General features: G+C 32.6%; 1 protein-coding gene across 1 annotated transcript in view; it reads left to right on the top strand.

Moving 5' to 3' along the window:
- GABA-B-R2 (gamma-aminobutyric acid type B receptor subunit 2) overlaps positions 1–24,198 on the top strand; it is a 335,226-nt gene that overhangs the window by 297,546 nt on the left and 13,482 nt on the right. The window contains exon 15 of the mRNA XM_071890371.1: positions 2,639–2,753. Within this exon, the coding sequence (XP_071746472.1) occupies positions 2,639–2,753 (115 nt within the window). The remainder of the gene's footprint in view (positions 1–2,638; positions 2,754–24,198) is intronic.

Below are 24,198 nucleotides of genomic sequence, written 5' to 3'. Positions count from 1 at the left end.
GTTGCTCAAAATTATTTTTTAACCATTTCCATTCACTTTTTACATTTCAAATTCATTTTGAAACTGGGTGGTTAAAAAATTAACATTTTGCAAGTAGGGTAAGCTTAGTGACTTATAGGTATATATTGTTCACATAAGAAATATCTTACTATTAACGAAATTGAGAAACAGCTTCAAAGTTATTTCTTTTTCTAAGACAAGATAGTAAAATAAACTTGAAAACAAGTATGTGAACCGGACATTTCTTGATAGATTTTTTTAAATAGAACAAGGGCATTGGAGAAACAAATACAATAAAAACTGTCTATAAACGAAGAATTGGCATTGCCTATATATTTAACTGGTCAGTAGGGCTTCCCCTGTTGAAGCCTGGGGATTCATGAAAGTTAGAAAAAATGTATATCTACCTTGCTTATAATTTTCCGTCATATTGACTCGGTCTAGGTCTATTTTTGAGAGGAGCAGATAACAAAAGCTAGAGAGGCGACAATGCCTTCTAAGTCTACCTCTCAGATAAGATGTTGCAAATTTCAAATAATATAAAACAAAATTAGAATGTTTCATATGTAATATTAGGTCAAATCCACATTGCTTCCACAATTATCAATAATAATAGCAATTATAAATACTAATAATTACGATATTTTTTTATTTAAATTTTGTTCATGTAAATACATAATTAACCTATCTGAATATATTTATATAATTTTTCAAGATTGAATATAACAATTCACTGACCATTGTGTTTCAAAGTCATATATATCTCATTCCATCTACATGAATGCTACGGATACTGGCGATAAGTTAATTAATTAATCATCTCTTATTAGGGTCCAAAGGACCTTTAGAGATTTTTTGTAAATATAATTAGAGTCATAAATATATAAACTGTATCCCTGAATTATTTTAAACTGTCCTCAATAATTATTACCTGTAATGGGTTAGCTGATACTTGGGATTAAACTAAGTATAAGGGTCGAAATTGACCCGTGTAATATAATCAAGAATATTTTATTAATATGAACATAATACAATAACCCACAAAACTACATAATTGCCAGATAAAACGTGTTTTTCAGTTCATAAACCAATAATAAAAAATAAAAAATCATGGAATTACATTTGTGTAAAAAACCTTGTGAGAGGATCTATTTATTAATTCACAGCATGGCTTTTGAACAAAGTAGTGAGGTACTTTAGGAGATGAAGATCATACGCAATAGTTTATACAGATGTGGTGCGTCAACATAGAAATAATACTGAACAACAAACATGAAAGGATTAAATTCCAAATGTGTTTTTCTCGATATATCCCAACAGCCTAACATTTCAATAGGATATTTGGGACAATTATAGGCTTTCTTTTCAAATTTGTGGGTTGATTTAGGAAACCCAGGGATTTTAGTGTTAGATTAGAATCTTTATTTGATTTAGGAGACCTATATTGTCCCTAATATGGCCCTTTTCAAATAACTGTCAGTTTATCAATATTTTGTATAATTGTTTCTTACATTGGTCAGATATAGTTACACTGATTAAGTTTGAGTAAACATCATTGTATTAATTTTACTCCATCTGACATAAGAATTGTCTTAGAAGTCCATATACATTGACTACATTTCCTTCTGTAGAAAAGACCCAACCGCGAACCAACACACATTGAGATCAAGAGAATAGTTTCTCCCGTGCCAGTTGTCCATTGAGCTACCTCGTTCCATAACCATTTTTTATTGGGACAGTCAGTTGTGGCTACTTTAATGGTAATTTGTGGCAGACACAAAGGTTAATACAAATTGACCATAATTTGTTGAAGAGTACAAATGTTCTCCACAAAATTAATTTTAAGAAAAAAATCATTTTACCTATCTTTTGAGCTGATGGACCACAACTGATGATTTGACATCTTAATACAAAATTTATGAGTTTGAATTGGTTAAAAGATATTGAATGATCCGTATGTGTACTTAAACAAAATACGAATATAAGGTTTTTTAACCCTTAAGCTTTCATTTTTTTCTATATGGTGAATTGAACCAATTTTATTTGGTATGCATTAAATGAAAAGCTTAATAACTTAAAAGGAAATTATTGCTCTAATTTATGGCCTATATATTATTTTAATAGGCAAAATGAAAAGTGTTGGATGCTTAAGGTATATACAATATAGGCAAGCATGAAATATGCATATTGGAATATGCTTAGAAATATATTTTAACATACGTTATTTATATTAGATAATTAATTATCGAAATTGGGGTTCATTGATAGCCGCAGAGCAAATTGAAAACAATTTACAAGGAAGGAAAGTCGTCTATTTGATCAATTGGAAGCTTATTCCTTTGAGTAATCAAATGTTTATACAAAAAAAAAATAATGGGAATTATTCAAAAAAGCAATTTGGGAGTGTTAAAATATCAGAATATTTTTACTTATTTACCATTAAGGTCATTCTTCTACAATGGTCCAATAATAACTTCATCACTATATTAACATATCATCAAACTGATAAAATTATTAAGTAAAAGGAGTAGGGGTTAGAAGTAAGTTGACACACTTCAATTGTCTATCTACTTTCTACGAGTTGTCAACGTGCTTATTATTGTTTTTGTTTTTTGTAACTTTTGTTTATTTATTTCAGCCCATGTGTCTTTCGCCGTAGAAGTCATGGATCTCAGCTCTTTCTCCTCTCATGCACAGGATAGGTCCAGCTCTGCCAACACAAATACATGCTCAACTACATCTGCTAATCAAAGGTAGGATTTCAACCCCCTTATAACTTATTCAAATATGAAGTGTTATGATATGGAAAAAAAAAATACAGATCTTATCGTTATATTTTATTTATCTTTATTAATATCATACGTGTAGATATTTAAGAAACATAGAATATGAATTGATGGGGAGAATTGCGTTATATTAACATGAATAAGCATTTGAGCTTAAAATAAGATCCCCTAGCCAAGCCTACATATATAAAAATTCAAACACTTCAATCAGACGAGCACCAAATTTTATAAAGCAATCACAAATTAAAAATATAGTAATTAATCCATTGGTCTCCCTCGATGAAAGTGTTCAAACCTCCAAACAATTTTAATTAAACTAGTCATGTATCTAGCTGAGGCTGACAATTTGTATTTGACAATGACAAAAGCATTATCCCAGGAATCACCTCACATATTTAGCTGCAGAGGATTCTGCAAGGTTGCTTTATAAATACACTCTCCATTTTTTTTTTTTTTAATAAGAGCTTTTGTGCTCAAATAAGTGAAATGTATTCTGCAATTTTTCAAGCTTAAACAAATTAACATTTTCCTCCTCTGCATTAAGAAAAAACTCAACAAAAGCATGCAAAATATTACTTTAAAACTTTCCACAAATCCATACAGGCAATGATGCCGCTAGTCCCTTTGGGGGGGGGCTTGAGCCCCAATTATAGTTTCAACCGTTATTATTTGCTAATCTATATTATGCAAAATTTTACAATAAAAAATGTACAATGTCTTCATGCATGGAAGATATTGTAAATTGTCTTCTTCAAGGTCCCAGTCTGCTCCCTGATGGCCTTCTGGGACAATTCCGCGGTGAGGAATAGGACTAGTATATATGTTTTTGGTCGTATCACACATAGAATTGAAAACGGTAGAACAAATCAAATTGAAATTAAGTAATTAAAGGTATAAAATAATCAAGCATGTTCCTTTAATATATTTTGACCCTCCAAGGCCATTAGACAATGTTTTTGACCGAAATTAAATCCTATTTTCCTTCTCTTCTCTCTCTCTCCTCTTCTCTGTCCCTTCCTTGTTCTCTTATACCTCTGTATCTTTCTACATCCCTCTCTCTGTCTCTTTTATTCTACCTTCATTCTTTGTTTCTATTCCCTATATTCAGCCCTTCATCGCAGGCACACTCTGATAGTTACTAAATAATAAAACTATTTATATCAGTAGTAATTTAGTAATTAGTAATTTTTGGGACTAAGCCCTCCGCCCCCATAAGAATAAATCCAGCAACTCCTTTGTTTATAGGGATAGAAGAAAACGTTACATTTTGTCGAAATCTGGAATTAAGCTGTAAGTTTTCTTGCTTTGACAACTTCACACAAGGAATTCCCGATCGTGTTAGCCCAAGACACCGGGAGTTCTAATTTTCCTACAAAATTTTGACATATCTTGTTAGATACATCAGCATATTAACAAGAAATTCTTATCTTTAAATGCTAGTGCCCTGTATGTAAATTATGTTTTGTAGATTTTGTTCAGTAAAAACGATATATTCCACTATTTAATTGGGGTTTTGTGGTGGATTAAGGTCATAAAGAGTCATTATTTTATGATAGCCATTTACTACTTATATTTCCAAATTCTTACAATTTTCTATACTCCATCACGGATCTTGGGTCTTAATTGTTCTTTATTTTTCTGAACTGTTCAACACACATTATTGATTTATCTTCTTTAAAATGAACTTTAAAACTTACTACTTGTACAAAAATTGAATTGCTTATGAGTTTATAACTAACTATTGAATTTATAATTTACATATTAGAGAATTAGAAAAGTTTATAAATGCTTCATATTCTAAAAATTGATTAGTATTCACCCACTTATAGATTACATAGTTAGTTATAAACTCATAAGCGATTCAATTTTTCTCTGGAACATTTTTCTAATCTATATTCAGCGCAGACTAACCCGCTCTTTTTTTTTATTTCTTAATAAATATTAAAATCTAAATTTACAAAAAATCAATTAAAATAACCTTTTTCAAAAGTTAAAGTAAAAGGTATATTCTATAACTTCAGCGATAATATAAAACACTTGTAGAAAATTATTTAAAGATATTAGATTCGTAGATTCGAATAGTAATTAATGGTTATCAAGATAAAATAATAAATAATTCATTTTTCAAATACTGAAGTGTCTGAATCAATTTTTATTAACTTCAATTTTCATCTATTTAGTTTTTTCATGACCTAACCATACTTTTGGCCTAAAAATATGATTATTAAAAAAAAGGCTTTAAAGGCCTGAGGACACAAAATGTTGTTGCATGGTTATAATAAAGAGAGAAGGTTTTTGTATAAACTAAAACTTTGTATACGTTGGTATCCCTCGATATTTAGAACAAATGGATTCTCACGTTTATAATGTATTATAAATAATAAAAGTTATTAATTTATAGAGGGTGCAAAAACACAATATCATTATTTATAATGAGTGGAAAATAAGCTGTAGAAATAGAAATGGGGTGGGCGGTGTTTCGTTCTAAAGGGAGATTCTAAAAAAAATTCGAAATACAGTAAGTCCCTATCATGTGTTGGAGTATTGAGGAGTGTGCATTTTCTGTCAAAAAAATATATTTCAAAGGTACTAGGACGTCCCTCGAAGTATATTTTGAGGGAACCCTGGCTTAAAAAAACAAATTGAAAAAAAAACGCAAAAAAATATATATATAAACCTATAGATATTTGCAAAAATGAAATTTTAAATATTAAAATTTTTGGAAAAAAATTTCAAAAATTAATTGTTAAACCAGGAAAATTAATTTTTTTGGTTAAAAATTTGAAAAGTTGAATTGTTTGGAAAAAATTTTAAAAATCCACAGCTACTCACAAAAAAAATCAAATATTATTTTTTTTGCTATAAAATTTCAAAAACTCACAGTGATGCAGAAAAAATTAAATTTTTTTGGAAAAAATTTTCTAATATTAAACTTTGTGGGAAAATGTTTTAAACACTTTGTCGTGGCAGTGCTCCCGGAGCAACTTGAGTTGGTCGAACAGCTCGTCTTCGATCACCCTATTCTTCGCCCGTAGCACGATAGTAGTGGCTTCCTCATGCCCCCAACTCGTCATTCCAGAGCAAATGGTTCAACTTCCGGAACAGGAACCGGTCACAGTGGTTCAGATCTGGGCTTTAGGAGATCTGTTTGAACTCCCTCGTTTCAGCGGCAGCGTGAGGACTGGCGTTGTCCCACATCAGGAGACAATCCGTCAGGTGATTCCATTGCGGTTTGAGGTTGTTGAAGCGTTTCCCGGTCGTCTTCAGGTACTCTATCATGGTCTCCCAGTCAGATGTGGTCCCGGGAGATAGTGCCTGGGTGGAGACTCGCTTCGGTTTGCAGGTGAACCCCATCAGGATACTCATCTTCCTCGACCTCAGCTTCACACGGGGGCTGAGAACCAGGCCCCCCGTGGGCTCCACTCAGACCTACCTCTGCGCTTCCGAGTCCCAGTAGAATCAGGATTTGTCCTGGACTAACAGATTTGACTACAGATAGGCCTCCCCGTGGTCTCGGAATAGCTTCAAGAGGTCCTGACAGCACTTCACTCGTTGCCTCTTGTTGGTTTCTAAGAGCTTGTGAGGGACGAGGCAACTGAGGACGTTAATGAGCCCAAAATCCTCTTTTATGTTCCTGGTGACGTTTGTGTGTGGTAGGGAAACCTCAGCAGCAACCTCATTAGTGCTCATTTGGGGTTCTGCTCGATCAGACGCTTCACTCGTTGCCTCTTGTTGGTTTCTAAGAGCTTGTGAGGGACGAGGCAACTGAGGACGTTAATGAGCTCAAAATACTCCTTTATGTTCCTGGTGACGTTTGTGTGTGGTAGGGAAACCTCAGCAGCAACCTCATTAGTGCTCATTTGGGGGTTCTGCTCGATCAGACGCTTCACTTGGGGGACGTGCTCCTCTGTCCTTGTCTCCCAGGGATGTCCAGGGTATGTTCTCTTCTCCAGGGCAAAACTCCCACTATCGAAGTTCTTCCTTTATCTTATGATAGTGAAGAGGCTAGGGCAGGTGTCAGGAAAGGTACAGACTAGGTCTGTGTGGATCTCGTTGACTATCTTACCAAGCTTGTACCGGATCAAGTAGTAGGAGAGAAAATCAGGTGTCTCCATTTGCAGTGGCGAGAGTGGTGATAGGTAGAAATGGTGCGATTATCAGTTATTTATACCACTTATGTGACATCACCCAACCTCTCTCAGTACAAAAATATATGGAAATGCCCTTGGAAATTTTGAGGTAGCTTGTTTGCGAAGATAACACAACTAGCTCATTATATATGGTACACCGTAATTATTAATTACTTTTACTTTAGCCACTACACCCACTCCATGTATACGCCATAATTATGCTATTAAGTTGCTGTCATGAGATTTGATGTCATGTCTGGGATTCTAGATTAATGCAATTAGTTCAAATCATCTAACAGAAACTGGATTTAATTTGGAAAGCCGAAAAATTTTAATACCTTTGCAAAATCGTTCATAACTGATTACTTAATCAACTAATCATACACTATTATAAAGTTAAATATGTCGTAAGTGACATTGTGTATCTTTTTGTATCAATTAATTATCACTCTAATGCCTCTGAATGAAAAGTAATTTAAAGAGAACAAAAAAGAATCCTCGAATATGAGGAACATCATTCATTTCATATGATTTTCAAAACTGTCAAGAACCACATTTTAAATGTGAACTATTATTATGAAGCATAAATAAAACTCTTTTGATTTATATAACTTGTAATGTTTCCTTTAGGAAAAAAGAAAATACGTTATTGAACCATGTCGAAAATGTCCAATTTTATGATAATTTATTCATTTATAAATAATCTATCTTTTACCGTGTTGCTGCTTTTATTGTAACACGCAACCTTTCACCAATGATGTAACCTTTATCATTAATATTGCATTATTAGGTTTAATATTTGTTAGACTCTTTCAAAATAGAAGGAATGAAGGTCTATTTAAAAATAAATACAATCTTTTCCAGAATAAGCACTTCCTTTAACTACTACTAGCTTTTAAAAAACGCCATTAAACTTTAAAGCGACACTGGTGAGGTTATGGGGAACCAAAAAGGTTAATAAAAAACATTTATTTTTAAACATCCGTCAATAGAATTGAAAAGTATGATATATCAAAAAATACCTGTTACTATTTTTGTGAAAAAGTGACCTTATATCAAAATCAGAAAAAATGTGGACACTCTGTATAAGTTTCCCCGTACCTCCTATTTCCACTTTCTATCTCAAAATTGGAGATAATAACAAGGGAAAGTTGAAGTTCAACCATCGCAACCTTTTAATAATAAGGAAACAACTTATTTTGAAGAATATCATTAGAGTAAAGGAAGATGGATTTTGATTTTTTGAGATATTCGCACAGTCAACACTTTGGAGGATCATAAAAGAAGACGTAAAATTTCATTATGGAGCGAAGGTTATAAGATTTTTCATGTATCTTGGCCTCATTCGTCAGTATACAGATGGACCCGAGTCCCTCTTCATAAGAGACAAACTCACACAGAAAAATAATCATAAAAACGGTCCTTGTTTTTTCATACAAAATAGAAAAATAGGATTTAAATTATCTAATAAACTTTCAGCCTACATATAAAAAAATATTGAAAATTAATTTAATAAATCAAATAATTGCTTTTGGCTGCATACATTTATTATTTCTAAGGTATGTATATATGTAAGTCATTTGTCTACATAGATGTACATAGGGATTAGGCACATATCTACTTCAAAAGTATGCATGACTTCATATTGTAAATTATACATAAGATTTAAAAGAATTAATATCAAGAAGATAGTCTTAAAACTATTCATATAAATATTAACAATGCATACTAATGGTGGTGTTCGGTCTTAAAGTCCTAGACCAGTCCGATACAGTTATGATTTTTAGTGAACCTTTGGTTATTTAAAGAAGTCCGCTTTGGTTCAGTATCAAAGACAATTTCAGTATATCATTTGAAAACTATAATAAGATCGACCTTTAAATGTATAGGGAACATTTTGAAATCCTATAACCTACTCATTTGAAAATTCCCATAGCAAAATTATCATGGAAACTTTCCACCCCTTTGCAATTCAGTTATAATTGTACGTTTCGACGAATTAAGGATGGACATTGGAGTAATTTCATCAATTATAGAATGTGCAATCTATCTGTGCCTAGGAAATGATATTTTTTCTCCAACAGGTGGTCATATTAAAATAAAATAAAACCAGATTCTGAAAGATTGTTTGATTCTGATTTATTTTATACACTATAAAATCACCCCCAGCCTCATTTACCATATCTTTACGAGGCCAAAAGCGTGTGAAGGCCCCTTGGCAAATCCCGGAACTCTTTCTTGATGCGACTGATAAGTTCGTCGTTAGTGTTTTGGTGTGTTCGGTTGGTTTGTTGTTCGATTGCACCCTACACAAAAAAAGTCCATCAGATTCAGTTCCAGAAAGCTTGGAGGTCAAACGCACGGCAAGAAGAAGTCGTTAAAATTGTTTTGGAGCCATTTAAGACTTTTTTTCGAGGTGCGGCTGGGAACTGTTGCCTCTAACCCACCTCAAATTTCCTCCTAATCTTACTATGTTATCACTCCCAGTGTGGATTTCAAGAAGGACTCCCTGCGTTTTCTATATATGTTGGACAACCCATTCGTGAATTAATTCCATTTTTTCCCAACTGGTAAAAGCTTGAACAAGCTATCTAACCCCCAAAAAAAAATCAGTTGCTTAAGTGCCCGCGTCTGCCTAATAGATCACGCTAAAGTGGTGTCATAGATAGGAATGTTCTTGCTATTTAAGGATTGGGATTTATGTCAGCTGATCTAATGAAACGTCATGACTGCTATTTCTGTTTACTAATTTTTTTACATACTGGCATATTATTTTCAACTATACTCATATCTTCTCTTGTTAGAGAAATAGAAACAAAATGACACTAACTACCTATGAACTAAACTCTAGAGTATATGTTTTTGTATACGAAAAAGTACTTAGATATCATAGATCTATCTATAAAAGAAAAAAAAAGCAAAGTCTTACTTGTTATATCTTTTTCTTTACTTGTTATCTTTTTTTTTTTTTTTTTTTGATTTATGGTCTTTTTTCTTTATTGACTTGTTGCTTTTTTCCTTCATGGATTTTTTTAAAGCTCGTACACATACAAACCAACCCACTATAATAAAAGTAAAACAATTATACTTTAGATACTATTAATAGAAAGCATTATCATTTCTATTTAAAGGGTAATTTTGCTAAACTAATGGTGTTTCATTGCTATACGAGTAAAAGTTGGTAAGAAGGCAGATAACGTTTATTTTTAATCAAGAAGTAAAAAAATATCCAATGGTTGTTATGAGGGTGATATAAGGATACAGTCGAGATAATAAGTTTTTGTTCTATTGTCCATTTTGTTAGTATGCTTACTGAAAAGGTTTTCTACGGGAATTAGGTGCTTCTTTTAGAGCTACGCCTTTGTTCATATGCCCCGATGTTTGGGCTATTTTCGTGCTGGAAGACACATTACTTGACCCATTTACAGTGCCCCTTCCTTAAGGGAAGAAAATTGTTGCCAAAGATTGCCCATAGACTCGCTAGGCAACTCCATAACCTTAACTTGCTTCTTCCTGAGCTAATCCTTTGTTTTTTGGCGGTTTGTTGTTGATATGGTTTGAGCTGCCAGTCTGTTCGCCAGCGTAGCAAGGCTGTTGTTGGTTATGAAGGAGAACATATTGTCTTAAAATATAGCTAGATATTGTATTTAAATATATCAGAAGTAGCTGTCTTCTTTTTAAAATTCCATAAAATTAACGTTTTTTGTAGCTTAGTCATACACTTGCAATATTTTTGACTTTTACTAAAGAGGCAAGTTAACATTAAGTTCAAAATAGAGATTTTTGCTTCGATTATTTACATTTACAAATACTCTATAAGAAAAACAACAAACATCCTCTTAAGAAAAGGATTGCATTCAAAAGATTCATTGATGCCCTCTCGTCATTTGAAATGAATTTCACATCAGAGAGCAATTATTGACACTCACTAGAGACGATGGCAGTTACACTAATTTGTACCCAAGGGCACAAACGTTCGAAGAATACATGGAAGGATCTTTATTATGGCGTCAAAGGCTTTTTTTTTCTCGGAGCCGATGTACATTCTTGAACTTGATGATGACATACTTCAATGCTATAAGTTCTCTTAGACCAGACTGACAAGACCATTAATAAAACTTTTTGAATACAACAAAGGTAAAGGAAGGACCCAAGACTCGCACTAAATTTAGACAAGTCCGAGACTAAAGAAGCAAGATCTCCCAAGGCCGGGCTGTGCTGTGCTCCCAGCGTACTACTCTATGCTGCTTTGGCGGCATTTTCTTTTCAGCTGACACTCTATAGTTATATAAATCCTGTGAACTTTTTAGGAGTCTGTTTTTTTAGAATTGGTAATCTGAAATCTGAATTTTCTTTTAGCAGTAGTCATTATTATTTATTCCTGAGTAGTGGATATCCTTTCGTTAAAAGATTCAATTATATTCAAAACCTGAATCATGTGTGTTCATAAACGACGCAGTGTTGATCTATGGATTTGGTGCGGAAGTATAATTGTAAGTCCTTGTTGGACTCAGATTAGAATTGGTAGTAGGCATCGGAGTAATTTTTCCAATGTCCTTGTTCATTCCCTTCTCTCCCTCCCCCTTTGTCACGGCTGATTATTGCTGATCACCTTCAAAACATTCTTCAAATTCTCAGGATTACCATATTGATTTTCTGTTGATTTTTTTAAACATGCCCATTATACACACGATATTCATCACTAGCACTCTAAGAAGAAGAAAGAAAATAATAAGGAAAAAAAGGAAACGAAAAAAAGAGGAAAGAAGAAGGAGATGAGAGACAGACAAATTGAGAGAGAGAGAGAGAAAACAAGATTTAGCTATGAGAAAAAGTTAAAATTCAGTGTGAATAGGGTTTTAAAAAGTAACGAAAATCAATATGGTAACCCTACCAATTTGAAAAATGTTTTGAAGGAGAGAAAGAGTAATTCTCATGACATTTCGTTATATCAGCTACAATCAGCTCTTAGAACAGCAGAAGGAAAAAATGATATAAACAAGGATATTTGCAAGAATTACTCCGATGTCGATCCCCAAATCTACTCTGAGTCCAACAAGACCTAACAATTACATATATCCCAGCAACAAACCCTCAGGGTTACACTCAGTCTGTTATGAGTCCACAAGAACGTTCTAACAGGTTTTGAATATAATTGAATCTATTAAGGAAAGGATGTTCATTACTCAGGAATTAAATAATAATGACAACTGCCAAGGAAAATAATCCACTGCCCTGCTTGCAACTGTTTCCCCCCTATAGCTTCATTTTTAAAAAAGGACTTAAACTTCTTTTTTTTTAAGATATAGCAATAATAATCTTTCCATTTGAACACAATATATTTTCATATAAAACCAAGGTAATGTAGATATGTAAATCTTCTGAATATTTCTTACTTTTTATAAAAACACAAATATAAACTAAGTTATATACTCCATATATGGATATGGTCACATTATATTTGTTTTTGATTTATGAGCGGCATACATATTTATTTTGAAGGCAGCCGAAAAAGTGAGGGAGATAAGTGTTGCATGAGAACCACCGGAATAAAACACACGTTGGGTAGATTAAGGGGGGTTGCAACACTTTTTGTTATTCTACTCAATGACTATAAGTTGGTTCGACATGAACTAGCTAAATGTTAAAACAACAACAACTACCGGATGGATACTTGAAAGATACACAGTTTAAAAGTAATAACTGTTCCGTATCTATATTAATGAAGCAAAATTTGTTTCTATGTATGTCATCTCTAAAGTAATTCTTAACACAAGAAACAACAACGTAATCAAGGTCAAACATGTAGCAGCATGACTGAATTAAGAAAAACGTGTTTTATATACAATCAAGAAGGACAACTTAAAGCCCATTTGTGATATGTTTAAATATTATATTTTATAGTGATTATGTCCTCTTTCACAAACAATAATAACTTTGGAACACCACCGAACAGATATGCAGTTCGGTGGACGAGGAACGCTGTGTCAATGGAATATTACACTGTATTGATGGCAGCTCGGAGTAATTCCAACTTTGGATGAAAGATGCAGCAGAAATTCTTTCTCGAGACACTCCAACCTGTTAAGTCCAGTGAGTAGAGATCAGGACTGGAGGAGAGACAGATCGAACCAGACTGTAAGTCAGCAAATTGTCATTTCAGAAATATTTCTTCATAGATGTATGACAAAAGGCCCTCTTTAATTGAATTAGTGATGTTGTAGGCTGTGTCTTTGACGTACCAACGCTGTCATTATTAGAGATGTTGCTTTTGTTCTCCTTCATTACACCCAAATTCTATGGGGTTAAGGTCTGGTCTGGAAGAGGTCTACATGGAGACAGGCCAGAAGTCGGCAAATTGTTGCCTGTAGAAGTTTTGGTTCTTCATCGCTGAATGAAAGTGGGCACTCCTTCTGGAACTTGTTGATGTTTAAGTAGTCCGAAGGGATATGACAACCGTCCCAGTGGTCTTCTTGGCACTTAAATCGGCACGGAGGAGATTGCACAAGCTGAACTTTTTGTTGTTGTTGCTCCAACATTTCTACGCTTAGAGACATGGAATACTAACAAAACTACATAATTTTAGTCTGAGCTGTCGTTTAGTTGGCAATCAAACTTCTTTATTAAAAATAACAAGGATGAAATTGCTACTGCAATATCTAGAGATATATAAGAACGGTGTGTAAGAATGAATGAAATATCACAGGCTTTTGATCAACTCATACACCTCTATAGTATAATTTATATATTGAGGACACATTTTTAAAACGAGCGTGTGTAGGTTAAGTTCATATTATTTATTTTTTTAAAGGGCAAATACATTATATGAAATAATGAATTTTACTCTAGTTCAAGTTTATCAAAAACTAGAGCTTTAGAGACTAAAGTACTCAATGGCTCATCTCGTCATATTAAAAAAAATATCCAGCTATTACTATTATATTTTTATTTTTGAGAAGAGGACAAGCAAGTATATTCTACAGTGTTTTTCTTAGTGAGCGAAATAGAGACTAAAGTACTCATTATTTTTATGAAACTTTTATAATTATTATTTCATTCTTGAGGAGAGAACAAATATAATTGGAAAAGATATAAGTATTGAGTCGGTATGTGTGTGTGCTCATGAAAAATGGAATATAACACCAAGGGTAGGTTTGTAATTTATATTCTATTATATATTATTAAAAGCAATGTTTGCATGTTTGTCGACCTCTAATAACTCCGGCCAATCAGGCGCCACAACATTGCTAGAACTCTTGGACTCAGTCAGGTGTTTGTTAACAAGGCTAAGAGGGTATTTGAAACCTCTAAAAGACACGGTTCCCTGCCAAACTTCGAAAAAAGTATCAAAATTCATCCAAGACAATCTAGACAACTTGATCTTGGCGACATTTTATCCACCAAACATGCTGGATCTGAATCTCATAGATGTTTTTATGTGGAGTGCGATTGACCGAACCAACCGAATCCCTGCAACACCAAAACGAACTTATTTGTCGGGTATAGAAGGATTTCCAGGATTTTCTATGGGACCATGTGGCCTCCTCGCACTTTCGGACTCGAATAGAAGCTGTAATGATTTTTTTGAATGAAATAAATCAAAATTTATCAAGTTTTTAGAATTTGGTTTTATTTTTTTTAGTCTGATAACTGGTTGTAAAGAAAATTGTATTTGAAAAAAATATCAATTTTGCGGGACAAATAATTTTTGCGCACTGTATAAGTGTCCATATTGACTATTTTTTTTTTTTTTTTATCCTCCACATATCGAGACCTTCCATTTATTTGTATTATCCTCCAATGTGCTAATTTTCCAAATATGTCAAAAAACAATGAGGTCCCTTTCCTCTCATTTCAATTTTTTATTCATATAGAGAAATTATTTTCATAAAGTTAAAAGGTTGCAATCGTTGAATTTCATCATTCCAACGTCGCTGTCTCTAAAACCGATATAAAAAAAGTGCGTGCAAAACTTATGTAGTGTACTCATGGACTGGACCGAATAAATAACTAAATTACAAAAGAACCGGCCTGAGATTGGACAAGGCTGGACTTGGGGTACATTGTATAAGTTTATCCTCAGGGCTGGAAGGGACACCCAAAAAAGTAATTTTTGTTTATTACCAAAAAAGTTAATAAACGATTGTTGTTTTTCCAAAATTTAAATTTAAGTGAATTGCTGCAGATTTTTTCCCAAAAAATTCAATATTTTCAATTTAATAAAAATGAAATATTTTTATTTAAAAAAAATTAATAAGTGAAATTTTACTTATTTTATTAGTTTTTTAACAATAAGTTAAATGTTACAATTTTTTTCTAAAAATTGTAACAAATATTTAATTTTTGAATTTTTGAATTTTTTTTTCCAAAAAATTTAATTTTTCAAAAAAATTCCGATAAATTTTATTTTTTGGAAATTATTACATTTCTAACTTTTTTTTTTTTTTTGTATGATTTTATATTTGAAATTTTTTTCCAAAAAATTGAATTTCTTTTAAATAGCTATGGATTTTATACTTTATTTTTTCAAAATAAATCAAACATTGCATTAACCTTCCTTGGTTTTTCGTGTGGGCAAACTTATACAAAATGTACTCCTGGACTGGAACAATTCAATAAGGACCGAACCAACACTAACTGATAAGCCTATGATCTTGAAACTGTACAAAGTCTCCCCTAGACATTAGATTTAAAAGTGGCTACGTCATAATGACTCGTATTTTACTCATTCACATCTGTCTTTTATTTTTTCTATGATTTACATAAAATATTTTCTCAAATGTTTCTTTTATATTTATTTTTAATCCAATGTTGAAAAACTTATATGTACATACATAGAAGTTATTTGATTAATGCTACTTCCAACCCAGATAGTATTTGTTGATTGTGTTTAAATAAAATGTTAAACAAATTTTTTTAAAGATAAATTATTATAAATATATCAATATTTACTAAAATATATAAGGTTTTTACATATAAGTGTTAGTTTTTGGAAAGAAAATACTAGACCAGTTTGAGCTTTACTCACAACCAACCTTGATTTACAAAATAAAAAATTGGAAAACAAACATATGTGGCTCGTCAACACAGAAGCAAGCCATAATGTATTTTCTAAAAATGGAGGATGGATTACCTTTGCATTCTGAAACGAATTATTGTTCATTTCTATAAACAAAAACAATTTATGAACCCCTTGGTGTGTAGCACAAACTGCGCAACTTAAAGTAGGCAATAAAAGAAGAAGAAATTGATGGATTATTTTTGAAAGCGCCAATATTGGGGCCAATAGAGGTCGTTTAAATGGAATAAAGGTTATAAAATATCGCTAGAATTCTTAGCTATCTTAAATTATCTTCACAAATTTGAAATGAATTCCTCAAATAGACTTAAATAAGTTATCAATTTTCGAGGACGAATTATTGGCCATTTTTTTAGCAGTTTATTCTTTGTAACCCTTTGGGTTATTGGCCAATTACACTCTTAAAGTTGCCAAAATTGTGTGTCACAATATAAGAATGAGAAATTGATGGATTATATATATAAGGGGGGATGTAGTTAGGCAAACTAAATCTAATCTATCAAGATCCTCCATAGTCACAACTCTTGTACACCATGTATACAGGGTGCACAAGGTATCTGTACAGCGAAAAAGGTTTTTATTTTTAGATGCAAATTTCTCTCCAATAGGTTATCAGATTAAAAAATTAAAAGCAAATTCTGAAAACTTGATGGATTTTGATTTAATTTCTCCAATAAAATCCCCTCCATTCTCAATTACAGTCTCTATCCAAGGCCTTTCCCACTTGGCCCCTCGCCCAAACCTGGAATTCCTTCTTGATCCGACTGATAAGTATTATAGTATATATAATATACACCATATAAACTATATTATATATAGTATTGCAGTGGGCTCTGTGGCTTTATGGTTCGATTGCACCCCAAAATAAAAATTACATTAGACTCCGATCCGGGGAGTTCGGAGGTCAAAAGACTGGCGAGATGAAGCGGTCAAATCGATTAGGAGCCAATGATTTATTTTCAGGTATGGTAGAGAGCAGAGTACATTTGACACAAAGAAGGCCTCCAATTGGCAACCATATTGATACAGGGCAAAACTTGGTCTTTAGTACGTACAGGTAGGCATCAGTGTTGACCCTAAAGCCCTATGGGAACAAATGAGGAGGCATGACGTGACTTTTGGAGCTAATCAACCCAAACACCATTACAAGTGCTTGGAACTTTATCTTTATGACGATGGGCACATCCTTGGGGAAGAAGGCCAACCACCTGTTGTTATGTTCGTAGGCCTTCTGGTCTTAATAAAAGTCCTGGCGCAGATTCCAAGGAGGCTACTTGCCTTTCCTAAATATTTGGGACAAGAAATTCGTACATGGATTCTATTTCTTCCGAACTGGTAAAGGCTTGAGCACTCCTTGGAATCTTGTATAAAGGAAGCAAAATAAATTGGTATTTTTTTTTCTGGATTTGTGTTTAAGATTGTTTATATGCTGAAGGCTCACATATGAGTAATTTAGTGGATAGCACTGAGAAAGGGGTACAATAAATAGGGCTTTCCTTTTGATAAAAGGCCATTTTTTAAATTAACTTCGCATCATTTTTCATATTGAAGACTATGGTAGTTTATATACATATAATTTTATATGAAAGATATGACAAATTGTCATTTCATGGTTAAAATAAAATATCCAAATATAAAACGAATAAATAAATTGAGTGTGCATGTTTTGCTTTTCTTCTCACTCCATCCTCCAATTGGAAAGAAGTGGTAAAAAGATGAGACAAGTGTCCTTGGAATAAATTTATTTTCCCTTCTATACATACGGGTTAAGGATTTTAAATTGGGAGGAAATATAGACCTCAATATTTAGGCAAGTCTGATGTATATGTTTATGAAAGTGTACTTATTAGATTCAACTGACAAAACTGTTTCGGAAAAAGTATTAAAATCTTTAGATGTCCTCCAAAAACGAACGGCAAGCGGTCATTATTGTGAAGCTCCGAGGCAGATAAACAACCAAGGGCGCAAGTAACTCCATACATAATGAAGCTAAATATCTTAAATTGACGTTGAGAGATCTGGTGTCAGGCTCGAATTTTAAATTGCTGTAATTTGTCTAAATTATTCAATTAGAAGCAGATTTTTGGGGACAACCCAACATTTTTATGACTCTTATGTTTTGAGCTAAAGAAAATGTGTCTTACTAGCAACACAGATCTGAACCCCTTGGTTTACATTGTGTGGGGGTGTCTTGGAGATAGATACACATAAGTCCATTGACTCCTGATGTGCTTCCATCATCGAGGCAGTGTCCGACATGGACAAAGAGTACTTCATTAATGTACTCCTGTGTCATGTCAAGGAGTACTAGAGAAAAAGAGTGTACACTTAAATAGCGAGGATAAATACTCAGGCCTATATTTAAAAAAAAGGATAGATATAACAAATAAAGAAGCGTTGTAGTTCACTTAACACTACTCGTATTTTATTAATCATATTAATCAATTATTATTAAAAAGATATTTTTAAATTCAAACAGTTTCCTTATTTTGGGTTTTTGAGAGACAGGCTAGCCCACCTATTTTTTTACGCCAGTATAAAGTAAATTAAAGGACTGATATCAAATATATAAAAAATATTTTTATTATAACTTGAAGCCAACAAAGAATTCAGAGTATTTTAGTACATACTTAGTTAATATATATATATATTATTTAAAGTATTTAATTATTTTATTTTTCTACAATTCTTATCATTTTTTACCCTTTTCCTTCCTTTCCTTATTTCACTATTAATTTCCGATACAATATTTTTGACTAAACAATTGCAAATTGAATAAGCAATTTTATAAAATATATCCTTGAAGATATGGCCATCATTACATACTTTCGTAATAATTATTTCCATAGTTCAGTTCCCTCCAATTTTATTTTTAAAGCTTTACTGAAAACTTTCGGCAACGAATTTGAGCCCATGAATTTATGTTTGGTGCTTTCATTGTCAAATATTCCTAAATGGACTAGACTTACTTGGCAGCAAATGTTGAAGACAAGGTCTGAGAGAGTAACAGGGCTACCTCTAATAATTTGGTTTAAAATTTTTTCCCTTATCTCCTTCAATTGTTGATTCATGAAAGAGAGAGTCAGCAAGTTTTAGATTGCACCTCTCTATTCATCTTGGGTTTAAAACCTTTTGATTCAACTTGTAGGCATATTTAAGACATTTTCCATGTTCAAGAGTATACATGTCTTGAATGTGTTTCATCCTGGGTTTTATCACATTGTCATCAAAGTCTGGACATTGAAATTCCTTCTTTTTTTTAAAGTTAGAATAATAACTTTTGAATAAATCTACGTTATCAGAAAGTAAATAAACTTGACTTCCTTCCTTATTGGGATTTGGTTCGACATAATTCATGAAGGAAAACAATTCTATTGGAACTGTCTCCGTCCGCTGATATAGCAGTTAGATCAAAATCGATTCCAGTTAATGCCGGCACTTCTTCTGAATATTTGGAACATATTGTCTTAGAGTCGATCTTGAAAATGGGGATCAAAGCAACCATATCTGAATAGGAACCAGTAATACTTCTTATCATTTAGCACAGGGGTTTTTGTCACTTCATTGTTCTCGATTCCAAATTATTTGCCACCAACATATTCATTTATTTTCTCACAATATACTTCATCTAGCATCAGACATACCATCTTCTCTCTTTCTGTCAAGAAACAAGCAATTCTTGGTTTAAGATACTTTTTGGAATATTCAGTTAATCCAAAGTGTCTACTAAGTTGAGAGATAAAATTATTTTTAAATGTGATGAAGAGGGAAACATAATATATTGTTATTAGTTAACAGTTTATAGAGAGCAGGTGAAGTTATATGCCATGATGTAGATACAGCAACAAGGAAAGGAGAACATCTTTTGGCTCTTCTATTTTTCAAGCAAAGTTGAATCTGTCCTGATACAAAATCCATCTTTATTTCTAACTACATCACTTTCCATTTCTTCCTTTGCTTCATTCAACAATTGAACTCCTCGGTGTATTTCTTTCATTGGATGTTCCTTGCCTGCTGAATTTTTCAGAAACACAAGGATGTTTATTACCTCTGAAAAGAGCGAAATTTTATCTTTAGAGATGTGATAAAATTTGAAGGCGGCAATTATATAACCATTGACCCAAATTGAAAATTTAATGCAGTCCTTCATCTCTAAAAAATCCTTTATTTGGGGAGAACCAACTTCATTCTTGATGTGCAAATTTTTCAGCAGGCATGTTCCAATATACACTACTAAATATATTTGAGCGAGTTGATCATGTCTTTGTCTAAGAACAATTAGAATTTATTCTTCATTGCCTCATAGACTCTTTTGTATCTTTCTTGACTTGAAGAAGATAATGGCCTGCTCTGAGTAATCTTTTGTGATAAATAAGCTGGAAGATTTTGAAATTTGGATGGTACGACGTCCTTTTTCAAACAATGGCGGGTCAAACATTTAGACTTTCTCTTTATATATTTGTTTGTATCATTGTTATGGCTCTTTAAGACACTTGAGAGCAAATGGCGACCACAGACCACTAAATTCTTAGATAGCTCCTAGTTATCACGATGTATTGCTCGCACCCATTTTTTGTAGATATCAGGAAGTTTCGGAAATGCATGAAAGCTGACGTTGTTAATCTCATGACCATTTTACCCAGCCTTGCATCTTACTTCTACACATTTATTAACCATCTTTTAAAAATTAAGCAATTAATTATGGTAATTACAAAGATTGACATAAAAAAAAAATTAAATAAAACTTCTTGGACTTCACTGTTATCAATATATTTTAAGAACCCTTCCTTAACGACGATAATGGATTGAAACTATTCCTTGATCTTTTGAATTTCAAGCGTTAATTTATATTTTTATTTTACGACACACTTCCCCATGCACTGAATAGACAATATATATATCTTCTATAATAAAATGAAAAGAAAAGAACTATGGACAGTAGTGTTAGTAGGAACGGAGTTCGTAGAAATAAAAAGGAAAAAGAGGAACTGTACTGGAAGCTGTTTTTAAAGCTGAAGGTGAAAAGTTTGAGTGGCATGCCCAAGGGTGCAAGAAACTACATATATTATAATACTAGAGAGCTTAAATTGATGTAAACAGATCTGGCGTCATGCTAGAATATTAAATAAGTGCAGTCTGTCCAAATTTGATAGTTGGAATGGGATTTATTCCGGAAAAAACACCGTTCTTAGACTTTTATGTTTTGGGCAAAGGAAACGTGGCATCCTAGCTTGGCAGATCAGAACCACTTGGACCATTATGGGGGAACCTCTTGGAGAGAGAGTCCAATAAACGTTCATTGACACTCTTGACTAAGTGCGGTCTCCCATTCTTAAGGTACATTATTCTTAAATTTTTTGGATTGAAAATCCCCACCGTGTATATATATCGAGTGTAACAAAGATTCATTTACACTGTCTCTCCAACTTTGTGTATTTTTTGACGAATTATCCTTAATTTTTATCAATAAATTATTATTATTAAGCTTTTAGGTACGTCACAGATTACTCTTATAAAGTAGCCAAAATTGATCGATCAAATAAAAGAATGATAAATTGGAATATTTTATTTGCAAGGGGCAACAGGGGGGGGGGGCAAAATAAGTCTCCCAAATCAAATAAAGATTCTAAACTATACCTAAGATTATTAAATATCTCAATTCATTTGAATAATAAGCCGAGGATTAAATATGTGTTAAATAAAGTCGTCAATATTACTCGTCCCAATAAAGGAATGAAAAATGACTAAATGTTCATTGAAATACCATACCAGGGTTAATATAAGTCTCTTAAATCAAATAAAGGTTCTAAACTATTAGGGATGTATTTTTATAAGAAGTAAAAATAAATTAAGATTTTGTCCTATTCTTGTACTTGTTCAAGATTGTCTTTATGTTGACGCATCACATATATTATGTACAAGTGGCTATTCAATAGTGTCCAAATAATCTAATTTAATATATTTGGCATGTCAAGACATAATCAAGCTATAATGACTTTTCTCAATATTGAGGGTGAATTACACATGTATAATGCAACGACGAATATTTTTTTTCAATTTCTATTCAAAAATTATCGTTACTAACCCTTCGTGTGCGCCGCAAATTGCACTTGATGTAGTCATAATTGATTTGTAGTGCATTAAATATATTAAATAATAAACAAATACGACAGAAATTCTAATGGAAGAAGTTTTAATCACATCTCTGTTATCATTTAATATTCATTTGACATGATGGATTATTCAAATTGGAAAAATACTCCTGGATTGACAAAAAAACATAAAATCATTATAATATAAGGATATTAATGAATACAATTAATAAAAGAAATATTTTTCTTCAAAAGAAAAAACTCATTAATTTATCTGATATGACAGATATAAAATATGAACAATACCTATTTATCACTCAATCATTTGAAATTGAATTAAAATATACAACCGTTGATATCAATACCGAGTGGTCCATTCAAATCTGAACACTGAATTTTCAACTTCAACAAAATATATTTTATTAATTAAGAATAGAATATCAAAAAATAAATACTATAAAATGATGTGTGTCTGAGCTCCCTTAATGATTAATCAAACCAATTTTAGCGGCAACGATGGCTTCTAGGCGGCGGCAGAAGGCCTGGCACCCACTGTGCATGTAGTTCTCAGTCATAGCGTCCCAGTGCTGGCTGATAATGGCTTTGAGGGCCTCGGTGTTTGCATGAAAGACACTGAACGTCTTCCCTTCGACATGAAAACAAAGGGAATAGTCGAGTGGGTTGGCATCAAGACTTTAAGGGTGCTAAAAGTGTCAAGAAAGAACTCAAAAGAGTCTTGGAACGGAGGAGAAGGGGGCTTTTGTTTTGTTTGTTTTTCCTTGCTAGAGTTAAAAGTTGCCTCTCCACCCCCATAAGGCTATTTCTGCCAACTTTTTTTGATAGCTCTCTCGAGAGTTTATTGTGAACCCCCGAGATCGCTTGCATGGACTCTCATGGACTTGATGGGATTGTCCTGGGCTATTTTTATAACTCATCCAGCACCAATTTCACCTTTTTGACAGAGCATTTTTTTACCTCTCCAACGTTCTGTACTTGCTGACGGTGTAGACAGTGGTCCTAGAGAGAACCAACTGCTTGGACTACGCGAATGGAAATTTGTCGATCAATTCAAATGTATTTTTCTCGACTTTTATGTAAGCTGAGGAGCTCAGTTTTCTTTTGTATTTCAACTAATTATTTATGCTTTAATATATCGAAATATGAACTCATTTCAATTGTCCAACCTCCAATTATTATTAAATTAGTCATTGTTCAGATTTACATAGACATACAGGTATATTAAATATAATTTTTTTGGCCAAATGCTCCAAATTGTCTCTTTTAAAAAGCATAGTAGTAACATAAGTAAAATGTTTGGGCTTAGAATGACTTAATTTCTCTGCACCATTAATTTCTTCAAAGATGAGTTTGGATTTTGGAGAGTCTTAGTAAGAGGAGCTAGGGATTGTGATGGATGGGAACAAGCATTTGTTTTGTTCTGTCTGTATGAAATACCCTAAACCTTATTGTATCTTAGAGTGTTTTGTTTTGTTACTATGCATAAATAAATATTTTAAAAAATGTCTTCTTTTTTTAATTTTCCTTTACTGCCTTCCAAAAACAGAAACAAAAGGTAAGATAATAAAAAAAATTTATTATTTATAGATCTTAATAGTGTATAAAATCCAATCAAAACTTGTCCTTATGATCGGGCTTCTTCGTTCCGAAATGCTATTATCCTTAACTTTGAGTTGAGTGTTGTGTAGGGCACAAAATATTAAATTTAGTGCAGTTCAATACAAGAATCAAGGGGTTTTCAGAATTATATAAATATATATGTATATTTATTTTTTTTCTTTGGAGGGGGGCGACTTGGTTTTCGTAAAATAAAAATTGAAATTTAATTTTTTTGGGAAAAAAAATTCAAATATTGTTTTATTTTTTTTAAATACAGAGCTATTCACAAAAAAAAAAAAATATTTCAAAAATCCCCAGCTGTACACAAAAAATTTTGTACATTATTTTTTTTGATTTTTTATAAAATACAAAGCCATGGACAAGCAAATTTTTTTGGAAATAAATTTCAAAAATCCATAACTATTCTCAAACAATTTCAAATATTAGTTTTTTTTATGGGGAAGGGTGGGCTGAAGCCCTCCAGCCCACCCATG

This window comes from Lepeophtheirus salmonis, chromosome 8, assembly GCF_016086655.4.
Source record: "Lepeophtheirus salmonis chromosome 8, UVic_Lsal_1.4, whole genome shotgun sequence".
NCBI classification, from domain to species: domain Eukaryota; kingdom Metazoa; phylum Arthropoda; class Copepoda; order Siphonostomatoida; family Caligidae; genus Lepeophtheirus; species Lepeophtheirus salmonis.
The sequence above is the reverse complement of the archived record's forward strand: the minus strand, read 5'-3'. Positions and strand labels throughout refer to the sequence as shown.